The sequence below is a fragment of the Vanessa tameamea genome, chromosome 11 (genome assembly GCF_037043105.1).
Source record: "Vanessa tameamea isolate UH-Manoa-2023 chromosome 11, ilVanTame1 primary haplotype, whole genome shotgun sequence".
In the NCBI taxonomy this organism is placed as follows: domain Eukaryota; kingdom Metazoa; phylum Arthropoda; class Insecta; order Lepidoptera; family Nymphalidae; genus Vanessa; species Vanessa tameamea.
In genome coordinates, this window is record NC_087319.1 from 8,346,572 (window position 1) to 8,360,668 (window position 14,097).

Below are 14,097 nucleotides of genomic sequence, written 5' to 3' on the forward strand. Positions count from 1 at the left end.
TAAGTTCTATGAATAAAATTAAATATAATTGAAAACGAAAACAATAATCGAAGAATCATAGATCTTTTTACACATATCTACATTTGAAACAATCAAACGTGAAATACAAATAGACTTAAATTCATTTAAATAGGTATGAGATAAATTTAATTTATTGAGAGAAAGTAAATAAATACGCCATATAATGGATCCGTCTGACTCAACTGAAATTTTCAGTGACTAACTGCGTTACGAGTTTGTTTAATGAGTCAAATTTGCTATAAAGTAATAACTAGAGGAAATTAAGAGATGAGAGTAGGCGTTAGGATATTAAAAATAAGTAAAATATTTACAAGACATCTAGCAATAGTAGTTAACCAGTGAATAATGTAATAAATTTCTTGTTTTTTGTTTTCTCTGTGGCGATGTTCTTTTGTTTTAACTGAAATTCAGTCGAATTGGTTTACATATTTAAAGTATAAATATGTAATAAAATGAGACTTAAATCTCATTTTATTAGATATTTATGCTCTAGTTTCGTGAGAGAATCTTGTGTTAACTCGTTATCATATTATGTCTGTAACCGTTAGTTGTATCTATGAGATATGGGCGTCATTGTCCGACTTCACAGTATAAACAATATTGCATATATAATTTTATGCAGGAAAATTTTTCTTTGCTTATTTGCGCGGACGGATATAGCCTACGCTCGTTGTGATCTCCATCAAAAAGTTTCGCTGTAAGAAAATTCTCCAGTCTCAACCCTTGACTACGCGGGCACAGTTGGACCCCAGTATACAGGTGCTTGCAACTGGGTGGGATCGAGACCCGCCCTCCGCCCACCATTGGCCGCCGCGGCACCGCACCTTAGTACCCTGCCGGCTATTCGTCGTCCCGCGCCCCACTGCCGTTACCACGTGCTCGGTGTACACTAGGCTTTATCTTACGCGCCGTCACACCAATTCATTTAGTCGCTCACCCGACACGACGCGTGCGACATCAGTTTTGGGGATGTCAATTGCGATCGACGGTTATGGATTACACTAAGATCCCATATTTCGCGATGTTTAGACAGGCCGGTACTGTGATAGTCAGAGTCAAAATGGAGGTGCCGGAATCCTTCTGCAAGCCCGAGGCATGTCCCAGATCGGACTACCCTCAACCAGTGCACAGGCCATCAGGCTGTGAACAATGTTCTAGGACTAGATCAAATAGCCGAAATAGTGACTGTGATAGTGATTTAGTGGACAGATGTCGACCTTACAGAGCGAGTTCAGCGAGAAGCAGTAAGCTTATTTTTTTTGAAATATACTAATTTTAAGTATTCTTCTTTCGAGAAGTGATTATATAAAAGCGACAAGTGAAAATGCAGTCGTCGTTAACAATTTCTCAAAACCTAAACTGTAAAACTTATATGTCCTATAAGTTATTAACGTAATAACTTATAACAATAATAATTAATGCAGACGCTTAAAAGTTTTAGTTAACATAACACAATTTATAACTCAAATATTCGGTCGAGATAACCCGACGCACCTATTCTATTTGCCCGTCTCATTGTCGCTACTGTATCTATGCCTTTGAGCTTACAATATCATTACGCGCAAAAATGATGTTATTATGCAATGTTAGACATGAAGATCAGAACTAAATAGCCAGGCTTAAAATGCAATTATACAAGTGTACTGTTACCGCAATGACATATCTAACTAAATGTTTGTATCCTTTAAGAGTCGTACAGTTATGTTTGCGCGTCGGAGGGAGCAGTTTCGTAATTAATAGGTAGGCTTGCCTCTCTATATAGGGCCATGAAATGATTTAAATGTCGTGCTATTAAAATACACATGTACAAGATCTGACTATAACTTGTCACCTTTATTTTATGTTATTACAATTAAACATTAGGTACTTAGGTAAATATATTACGGAAATATGGTGATAGGTTTTAAATTAATCTTAAGATTTTTTGTATTTTAAGTTATAATTTTTTTGTGTAGCAATAGCTAACAAAAAGTAATACACGGCTTCCGTTGACACTTTACAAGTTTTTATATTTGCTGGACGATGAATATGAAACGAAAATTTAAGTTTTATTTTATTTAACACATTCCATTAGTTTCTGGCTGGTATATTATAATAAGGTATTTATCCGTCAAATATACGATACGATTAAAAATAAAGAAAAATAAAATGATCAAATGTTTGACAGCTTTTTTGCGCAAATATAATTGACGATATCTATATCTTACTTACTAGTTCATAAAACTACAATTGTAAGCTTAATAATTGCATCATTATGCAACAAAAACTACCTATGTATTATAGAAAATTACTAACAAAAAGTGGTAATGACTTTGAACGGTAAGTAAGATACGTATGTGCCTACTTACAATACAGGATTAAGGCTAATTTGCAAATAAGTGTTGTAATGTAATTGTTCTGACTACAATGTTATCTATAACAGATATTAAATAATAATTAAATCGCGCGCGAAATGTAATCCGTAGACACGAAAAAGCAAAGGATCAAAATTGTTCTAGCACTATCCCGGAAGTGGAGTCGATGTATTTCGTAACAAAACTCGATGCAGAAATTAGTGATATTGCAATTTACTTGTTTGTTAAATAAGGCGGTATCATGACCGTTCCTTTTAAAAAACCCATTCTGCATCCGCTATTAAAGAAAAAAATCTTAAAACCTACTTAGGTTTTGTCCCGCGATTGCGGAATACTTTAAGTTTTTCATTTTAACTTATTTATGCACGTTCCCATAAATTATGCATGCAATAAAAAGTACAAGTGTTAAATATCTATTTAAATTAAGTTATTAGAAGATGTAATGTTGAAAGATGATGTGTAGTATAAAACTATACGCTTACTTGACTAATTGTCATCAATTGAATGATCTTCATTAAAATATTTATATAAAAGATAACTTACAAAACTGAGTTAATTATCGAGAAAAACTCGTACTAAAACCTTAATTCTTCAAATGTAATTTTTCATGTTATGTTCGTTGTCTCGCGTAAATTATAATTATGAAGTATGGAGTAATGATACGAACAACTCTAGATTTAGCAATTATAATAATAATATACTATCAAATTAAGAAGTAATCGAGAATCGAAGAAAAAAAATCGAATCGAGAAATTAAAAGTAATCGAGATCAAAATGGTAATAATAAATATATTATTATAATATTTCACGCATTCGTAATTCAATATATCCGATCTTCCGTCTATTTACAATAATATAAATATTACACGCGTCATTGTTTAGCCGAGTAATGGATTTTATTTTTTCAAAAACTTTTCCATTTTGGTAATTAAAAAACACAAACCGAAAATTACGCACTGTTATTTAAGAACAGATCATAATTGTAATCTGCCATCCAATACATCTTCAAGGCATGTATCCAATTTTTATTTTCTTGTAAAAAAAAGATAAGTACATCCCTTGAAGCAACACAATTCATGTATCTTCAGTTTAAAAAGTTATCAGTAAAATTATGTAATATCAGTGGTTATATCATTAAATTTAATTCGAAGAAAATTTGCGCTTGTTTCGTTAATTTCACGAGGTCAATCGCCGATGGTATAGCGTTATTACCATTTAGAGTGATTTTCATTTAATGAAGTATATATCACCACACACCGTCAGGTAAGCGCCGCCACACGTATTTCGAGTGATAATCGCCCTTATTATGTGCAGTCAAATTTTACGACCGTATCTGTCAACCGTTATACCAATTGAACAACCTACTTTATCAAATCTGTACTAGCGTTGAATGTTAATATTTTGCATTATCTAATAAAAAACATTTGTACATATAAATATAATTTTGTGTGCAGCATGAATCTTTGAGTGAATGAGATCGTGAACGATAACGAGCCTGGCTTTGCAAAAGATACAAAAATCATCAATAATTTGACGCGCATCATTTTGTAACAAGCCGCGAAGACTAAACTCGCTGCAAAATTTTGACGCATTTATGTTCAGAATTTACATAATGATTGCGGTGGCGCCGACCGCGTCGAAACCGAACGGTGCAAACTTTTCTCGGTTTTCGAGCCAAAATTCTAGTTAGCGGGCGCGCGATTTCTTTTTAAAAAGGTTAACAAGGTGCTCTCGTTTGGGTCGTTTTTCGTGCCGCGCAGCCTCCTTTTGTGTACGAGCGAGCTGTTAAAAAATAAACGAATTCTTTGTTTCTCGGGTAGTCGGTCCGACCTCCGACGCGGTCCCTACTTTTTTATGCCCCCTTATAACCTGTGTATTACCTACGTGTAGGTATCTACGGTTTTTATGGTCGCTCGGTCAGCTCTTCAATGGGCTAAGGAATTCGATCGAGTCTCCTCTTTGTCCATTTATAGTTTTTTTATAGTTCGTAATTACAGATCCTTAAATGAGCGACTATTGAAAGTTTGTAATTTATTGACAATACAAAACCATTTTTGAGCCTAATTACAGTCTCAAAATTTCATTCTGTGCCGTCATTAGCTAATTAATGTCGCAAAGCAATCGACTTACGCCTCGCATTTACGTAAAGTTATTTAAAATACGGCAAAAAACTGTTTCATTAAATAAATAAAAATATATACATATATATTAATGGGCATGTATCCGTATCACACGGTGACTCTACATCTTTTTACGAGCTGACCTGTTATTTTTTTTCTGGTTGAACTTTTGACGGCGGCGGCGGTCTCGCGGTTGCTTGCTTTTGACCGGCGAACTAATAAAATGTTATGATCGTGTGTTTAACGCGTGTTGTGTGTCGGACCTTCCTTTTGACATGATCGTTATTACCCGACTCCGCCTTTGCGGTCGCCTTTTGTGTTCCGACTGTAACAACGTTGTTATTGTGTCAATTAGTTTGATGCCAATACAGCGCCTATAACTAAATCAGTGCTAGTTAATTCTTGACATATATATAGCTGCAATAGAAATTATTTTACGCGAATAGATTTAAATTAGTGAGCGTGATGGTTGATCATGCGGTCTCCTTCAGATCTGAACGAGAGGCGTGATAATCGGGATCCGTTCACAGGGCTTAGTTAAATAATAAGCGGCAAGCACCCTATAACTATAATTTTCTTTTATTTGACCGCCGCGTTCGCCCCGGGCTAAATAACAAATCGCCACAAAACTGGCTAACAAGATGCAAGAATAAAAAAACACGCATACAATTTTACACGGACAACAACCGAGTTAAGCACGTTAAAGTTGTATATGTATGTATATATTATATTTAATATGTACCTTAAATACTTAAGAAAATAAAAAATCGGGAAGTAATATTTTTTAAATATTATCTCAATAGTATAAAGACTATTATAGTACATATTCAAGACTCTGACTTATTTCAAAATAATAATTAACAAACCTGGTTTTTGATATTTTACCGCAATGAGGAAATATGCAAATACTATGCTCTATGTAAATCATGAATTCACACGAAAAAATAGTAACTCGACCTACGATAGTACGAGTACAAAATAGTGTAAAGATTTGTAACGTTAGTCATGAGACTCGAGACATAACACACATGATTCACACATTGAGTCAAAACACTGAGAGCCATCAGTGAGTAACAACGAAATGCGTGTCGATTATCTAACTGATGCACTTATTTTAAGGTCAATAACTTGTAACGATTATAATTTGTAGGACCATTAAAAGTGTATTAATTTGGTCCGAATTGCGAACGAAAATATGCACTTAGCTTACTCCTAAAAGAAAAGTGGTCCATCCAGTGAGAGAGATGTATCCACATTTGCGTTAGAGATGTGCAACATTTTATCGATATCGGAAGAATGTCCGGTTGGTTGGCAGCCACCGTTAAATTGTACCGCATTAGTGATTCACAAAAGTTCACCGGACAATTAGCAAAGGCTGTCCACCTCTGGGCCGCGATGTATTTATTCATCGGATGTTCATCGATTACCATAATCGACAGCATCGTGCGTGCCGCATACGGAACAACGGACTCTAGCGTTTTCATTGACGAGATGCATCAAAATAAATTGTTTAATATTAAATCCTATACCTCGATCGTATTCAAATAAAAGATAAAAAAAAACAAACATTTTGATCATGATGAATATGCACGCCCATTTATAACAGTTTTCTACAATGTTATATAATTATTTTATTATATTTTTTCTTATCAATACTACTGTATTTAGATTCACACTTTTATCGTTTAAAGTTTACAAAACGCTATGATTATGCTTTTCTAATGCAAGTGGATATGTATGAACTACTATTTCCAATTTCCTAAACTTAACTTTATTTTCAGGATACGTCAACGTCTGTGCAGCGGTGTGCTTGGTCTTACTTGTGGGCGGTCTCTCGCCGCAGTCAACAGCAGCACCGCACAAACGAACCATGGATAGACAGCGCCGCTCTGCGCAGGAGAACAGCCTTTGGGGAAATCCTTGCGACTATGACTCTAATGTGAGTAAGACATATATTAACACACATCATCGACTAAATCGATTAATCAATCATACAAATCATCGATCAAATCGACTAGTGATATATCGATTCAAATTTTTATAATGTATGAAATAAAATCTATTCGGTTTAATCATGTTATTTTTTTTTTCAGTCAAAATCAGCAAAATATACAGCAAAACTTGCAAAAGATGTCGCATCACAAGCAAGAAATGCTTACGAGTCAACGGCAAAGTACAAAGATAAATTCGTAAGTGTTATTTTATATATAAAATAATCATTGTTCCCTTTCATTGATGGATCCAATGCAGTGACGAGACAATCGCAACGTAGTATTCGCGTTCGCATCGTTATGCCCGCCGCGTCGTTCTAAATGAACGGACGCGCGCTGCGACCGACCAATACCAATAAAACTTTGAACTAAGGACATCGGCGCATACCTTGCGAGTTTAATATGATTATATCAGCCTATGAATGAAAGTGTCTGTAGTAGCTAGCCAAACAAAATGAGATTAAACGTGAAGTTAAAATTGCCGAACGAGAACAAATTATCACATTGTACTTCAAAAAGATTCCCGTGAAATTCATCCATTAACGATTCCTTGCGTGCACGTTTTTAACGTCATTTTCTCACCGCGTCGGATGGCGTGGAAGAGAGATTGCATCGGCTCGGGCGCCGCCGGTTTCGCCTCTGTACGTCCGGCCGCGGCCGCTTCCTCCCTTTTAATTATAATTTCGCACTGCTTTCATACGACGCCTTCATCGATTTATCACTTTTTGACAATATTTAAATGTTCAAGATACCAAAATATATATATATATTCATTATTAACAATAAAGAACACCTATTTATTGCCACCGATGCGCGAATAACCACATTTACATTCAAAGGCCAAACAAAACTGAGTTACTAGAAACATTATAAGACAATCTGTCATTCTGCTCCTAAGAATATTATATTTCCGAATCGGAAGTAAGGTGGCCCGATGAACGAGCAATAATGTGATGTCGTTGTCGCGCCACGAATCATTTATGGATGACCTTCTACTATTTTATTTATTTGTGGTATCGAACGAAACGATAGTTGAATACATTTCGATTTCAATTGATAATGATAAAAATATGTTGAGTGTAAAGCAGTCAATGGAAATGGAACAATGAGTCGGTTTCGAGTGAATTCATCCAGTAGTGGTGTGTGGCGTTGGTGTATGAAGTATGGTGGCATTTGTAATAGGCTCGCCGGTCGTAACGACGGCGACGTCCTGTCCGCTCGCTGCTGCCTCCCCGTCGTAAAATGACATTATCGACGCACAGTAGCCGGAACGAAGTACAGGACGGTGCGCATACGTATCGAATACTGATTGCGCATTAATATTGCGCGACACACCTGCCCGATGATTTTTTTCTGTCTCTCCCCTTAATGTCGGTCATTCGTTACTAATGTATCATATTTATTGCGGGTTAGACAAAGCTTGAGCTCGATGAACTGCCATTGTTAACGCTACAAGGACGTTTACTTGCTCTTTGTTTCGGCTTGGCATTTTCCTTCGCAATTGAATCTCGAATCAGTTAGATTAACACTGGAACAAAGAAATAATAAACACAAAAAAGCTTGTCGACTGAGTGGAATCTTGTGACATATAAAACGCAATACCCAAATTACTCGCGCTATCATATCTGTCGTCAACCCATTCCTTATAAATAACTGGCCGCGCTGTACCGAGAACGCAATAACAAATTCAACGAACCCTACCGGTACTGTGTGACTCCGCACCGGCCACCGTGTGAATGTGCTACAACATTCGTGCTTTTGGACCGTACCGGTGTCAAATTATCGCATCATATTTTGACTTTAAAACTGCTTAGATATCCATCAAAAAATGTTCACATTCTTCACTTTAAAAAAGCAATGTGTATCGTGATAACTCGATCCTCATACAGACTCGAGCATGTCCAGGTGTGAGGCTTATCGTGTCGTAATGTCGTTCGATATTACATAAACATTGAATTATACATCACATTACATACAATATGTACATACTTAGTGCGATAGCGTTGTTCACACGGGCGACAGGCTGTCTGCGGCGGTGGATGCGTGTGAGAACGTGTGCTGTAAATATATGTGCCGCGTATGTGTGGGTGCATGTTTATTTGATAAGCTTCCGATGTTTCGAGCTAGATATCCGGATGCTATGTCGTCAAATTTCTAGCTGATGCCCACCCACGGTATGTTCGTATGCAGACATAGCAGTTTTAAAGCCATATGACTATGGCTCGACTATGGGAATATAACATTCTTCAGTTATCTTTGCCGAATCTCCATCATATAAGGTTATGTTCCGGACTATATATTTTAATAAAAATATAATTAAATTACCGCATTCTCGTTATTTTAATACAGACAAAAAACAAAACTTTGTCCTTTGGTCATACAAGATAACTTCATGCGACATTAATTTATGATCTTAGCTATCTTCTATTTTTTATCACTTTAAGAATTTATTTTATTTAAATATTTCACATTCTAATTAAAACAAAATGTATGCAACGTCAAACATTTGCAATTAACTGAAAAACTATGTGTAAGCGAATAACGACGAGGTTTCGGATATGGAGCGCTAGACCGGACGAACACCTGCGTTTTGTTATTATGAACTTACTTTAGTGCAACAAAAAATTCCATTTCTACTCTACATTAATTTAAGTTTACTCAAATACTCAAAATTCAAACTACATTACTCAAAATTTAAAGTAAATATACGTATAAAATACAAGTATAATAATTCTACTGTATATAATTTCGATAAAAATCTGTGCGGCTGCTCATTTTATCTCCCCTTAATATACTTTTGGATTTTGGAAAAAGCTCGTTAAATTCCTCGTCGATGTTTAGAAATTTTCAATTGAATTTTTATTGCATCAAAACACAGATAAGATTGTTGTACAATACGGTTTTCGGAAGTTTGTCATGATTTGGAAATGTTTAATTAGCTGCATTGTTGAGCAACAATATTTCAACCAAATCAGCGCCTATTGGGAAGGACAGCCAATTTCTATCAAATCGGTTGCATCTGCCGTCAATTGTTCGGTTGATGTCGCTTTTGCAACTTTATTGCGAAAATTTTAAGGTTTAAAATTCAATAATTAATCGTTAGTCACGTATGTTCTAGACATAGTGTCAAATTTTTATTTCGAAACGGTTTTGTTACGTGACATGTTGGTAGAAGCGGCGGTCAGACATCGCATTTCAATCTCATCTTTCATATGACCTTGACAGACCCATAAAATTGATAGCTGATCACATAACTACTACTGGTACATATAAACACATTGCTTCCTATTCCGAATTTACGTATACTTATATAATATAATATAGTAAAAAAACGTACCTTTAATATTGTGATGAATAAGAAGCAGTAATGTTGTTTGACATCAAGATGACCACTGCAAGTATCTTCATTCCGAACTTATTTATACCGGCTGCAACAGAGGAAACAGCGACACATCTCATCTTCCGTTCAATCTTCTTTTTCCATGAAAGTCAATCAACGCTACGTACTAACTAGTACATCTATTTTTATCGTTCAAAGAAATCAACGGGACCCGTAGCGTGACAAAGCTGATTCATACTTGCTGCAGAGACTATGTTTTTGAGCTTCCATGGATAAATCGATTCAAAGAAATCTTAATTAACTTTCTTATATATAAACTCAATAAAACTTTGTTCTTTTTTCTTTAAATCATTTTATCGACTTAACGAATAACTTCTGGGACAAATCTGTATGAAAAAATATCATATATAATTTTTTTGTTTTTTTATAATTTTTGATTGATTACTAGAAATCAAATAGAATCATCGAAAAGTCAAATGTTAATATAATTATTAAGCTATGTAATGAAATATAAAAATTATTGTGCTTTAATAGATTGACGATTTTACTCAATTATTTATCTATTGTTACAGGCATTAAAGCTGCACAGTTACCCAAGTTTCGACGAGCTATTAACAGTTTGGAGCAGTGATGACTGGCTTCGAAATTTCACCTGGTTCCCTGAAGAAGGCCTGCCCAAAGAGAAAGTACTTTATCAGGCTATGCCTGCCGAATATATGGATAAATTGATGGTGAGCTACTTCAAATATTTAATGTGTCACTCTTCTTCGAGTCTTTAAAAAAACATTTTAACTAACATTTCAAAGAGTTTATAAGGAAAGTAATGTTGTTATCTGAAACGCTTGTCTCGTTAAGATAATGACGGTTACTTAACAAAGTCGATCTGATTGTTTTATAATCGAAGGGCGGCGAATTCGCTGATGCCAAAAACGTGCATCCGTATAAGTTTTTCAATCGATTTCAAAGAATCGACATCGTCGGTGGCACTCATTGTTGTCAGCCGACTGTCGTTTACGTGAGAACACAATGGTTTTGCAATGTGGACGGTTTAATCTCATGTAATCGATGAATTTGGATTGATACCGAGATTTGAGTAATGAGACTAATAAAACCAATCAACTAATATAAATATATAATAATAATCGATCAATATTATTACATATGACGGTAGACTGTATTGCATTATGTATAAATTATTTATAAATATATTATATGTATATTATAGACTTTATATAAGACCAGCATATTCACAATATTCTCTTATTTAACAGCCACACTTCTTTGTAATTGTAATTTAAGTATCTGTATAACAATTTGCAGAGACCCTGAGATTCAATAAAGCCGAACCTATTAGGACTAGGGCATTTTCTACTGATACGATCAGACAATTTAATATATATTTTTTTATTGTCCACAGAAAAAAATCGACCAAGTGTTACCGTCGATGTTCAAAGGATTGAAAATGGTAGTTGCAGGGTTGTACTCTATATCCAAGGAGGGTCTTAATGATGATATCTTCTCAGATGCGAGCATGAAACATAACATAACTGAGAGCATGCACAACGTGCGAGCTGTTCTTTGTTTGTTCGATGTAAGTTATTTGAAAAGCAAGGCAAATTACTTAAAACACTTTAAATAAACTAAAAATTTGCAATAATAACGATATTTAGAAATTCATACTTGTGTTAGAAACTTGTTCATATTATGTTAAACAAACGTATCAATTTTACTTCTAAAATAAAACAACAAAATTGTACTAAGACATTATTACAGTGACATTTTTTTTTTGCAGGAAATAATGAGATCGCGTAACTTGGAGATTATGCCCTTACCGGATTCTGAAATCCCGGACATGAAGAATGTGGATAAACTCTCCTATGCGTTACTCGTTTACCGAGACACTCTTAACTATTTGGAGTACCTCGCCCAAGTTTTCCAGACGATGTACGACATGGACCCGGATAAAGCTGATTGAGGCCAGAAACATCGGTTGTGTTAACTAAACTTGACTTCGCTGTAATTAGCGAAAAACTGCCCCATTTCACCCGAATTTTTGGGCTATCTACTTAATTTAATTATTGGTGCTTTTATTTATGACTTAGACGTAATTTATTTTACGTAGATAATGCTCTTCGTTTGTCAGTACCGCCTTATTATATAAGACCGTCTAGATACATATTATGTTTGTGGCTTTCTGACGAATTGTATTGTGATGATTTATGTGCTAAATCAGTATTTAATGTTGTGAGTAAAGTATATTTATTAATGTGTTTTCGTGTAAGTTATTTTTGTCTCAAGACGGTCTTATCTTATGCGCGTACTCGCCCTTATTCGTTGATCCAGTACAATGAATCTCGTAGTTCAATTGTTTGCACTTTTGGCTGTTGATAGTAGAAAATGTCTTTGCCATTACATTGCCATTTCGGTCTAGAGTGAATTAGTTCCTTTTTATAATATATATATATATTTTTGTAAATAGCTACGAATTTAATATTTATTTTTAATATCAGGCAGCTTAACATTCGAAATTTTCCGATATCCTAGTCAAGGTGTTAACTTATTTATTTCTCGATTGTTCTATGTAATTAGTAACGGTATTATGTGACAATTAGTATTAAACCATTCCATCAAACTCTGTTGATGTCGATGTATTAGCAAATTATTTAGTTAATGTGTCAGTGGCTGGTTCATAACGACAATATCTCTTTGACTTGTGATTGCGGTCGTGGCTGCGATAATTGATTGTAATTATTACATTTTATTATCTAGTTTCATTACTTTAATTCGATACTTTGTTAACTATTTATATTCCTGTTACAGAGATCCAATGAAATATGACTAGCTTTAATAAAGCGGTTAATTATATTATTGTAAAGTACAGATCCACTGTATTTATGACTTAATCATTATTTGTATAGTTCAAATAGTATTTATATCTATGCAAACATTATTGCTATGTTTGTGATATTAAATTATTATTACATTTAAGATTTGACTGTTTTATTTACCTTCAAACTACACTCAAGCTTATCGTCTATTATTACATAGAATACGAAATATCTATCCTGTTCCTTAAACCTGAAAATTGACTGGGATCCTTAAAAAATAATTTTCTTTCAAATTTATAAAAATTAATATTATTACCCGATTTTTTTTTCAACAGTTTTAATCAAATCAAAAACAAAATGTAATTTATATTATTCTGTATACAAACTATCCCTATGTCCCTATCCCTATCCCCTATGACTTTTGATTGGCAAAATTTTTTTTAGAAACAGCGCAGATTATTCGGAGACAACCTCCAACATAAAAAGAAACGAACAATTTAATATTTTTATAATATAATTAGTAGGGATAAGAAATTTCAAGTAAATAATAATTTGAACTGAATTGAATAAAAGCATTTATTTAATAAATAAAGCGAAACACTTTTCTAATATACACAAAAAGCGCTTTAAACTTATAGGTTGGTAACATATAAAAATAAAAAGCTCAACAAGAAGATTCGTTCGTCTATTAAAAACAAAAATACTTGTCGGTAGAGCTTTGTGCAAGCCGGCCTGGGTGGTACCTCACTTATCAAAAATGTAACCACCGAACAACAATACTTAATATTGTTGTGTTCTGACTCGAAGGGTGAATGAGCATATATAAGGACACAACAACACATTGGCGATACTAGTGACTGGTGTTGACATTGACGATGTGATAGATGGTCAACATTTCTGTGTTAATGCCGATGCTTACTTTTAATAAAACCTTTAACCATCGGGGCATTTGCCATTTTGTCTATCTAATTAAATTAATTTAAAAAAAAACAAATGTCATTACAAAGTAAAAAAAAAACTTAAGTATATGTTCATATATATTTTTGAAATCAAAACGACTACAATTTTTACTTAATTAATATATAATTCGTTGCTATACTGTTACTAACTTATATATTGGATAATTTTAAAATGATATATCGCTATAAAAATCGATTCGAAATTATTTTAATCGATTTTATGAATTCTTGGATAACTTATTTCAAATATGAACTTTTTAATAGACTTTTAAATACTAAATCTCTTATCTAATAAACAGGCGAATAATGTAATTGTGGGCACACATGTTAAAAATCATAAAATTTTAACTAGTTCAGTTTATTCAAAGGTCCTCGTTCCTCATATTAAGTTCCCATGCGTCGAGACTGGAAACAATTTCACATCTTTACACAAACCATTCACAAGACGACACGTATTTGCATTGGTGACTTGTCGCCTGACGAA

At 34.2% G+C, this 14,097-nt stretch overlaps 1 protein-coding gene across 1 annotated transcript in view; it reads left to right on the plus strand.

Annotated features, from left to right (window-relative positions):
* The window catches only part of LOC113402575 (uncharacterized), a 28,879-nt gene extending 16,065 nt beyond the window's left edge, over positions 1–12,814 (plus strand). Inside the window, exons 2-7 of the mRNA XM_026642864.2 lie at positions 851–1,265; positions 6,277–6,434; positions 6,589–6,684; positions 10,399–10,557; positions 11,244–11,417; positions 11,619–12,814. Of these exons, the coding sequence (XP_026498649.2) occupies positions 851–1,265; positions 6,277–6,434; positions 6,589–6,684; positions 10,399–10,557; positions 11,244–11,417; positions 11,619–11,801 (1,185 nt within the window). The 3' untranslated portion in view covers positions 11,802–12,814. The remainder of the gene's footprint in view (positions 1–850; positions 1,266–6,276; positions 6,435–6,588; positions 6,685–10,398; positions 10,558–11,243; positions 11,418–11,618) is intronic.
* The last annotated feature ends 1,283 nt before the right edge of the window (positions 12,815–14,097 follow it).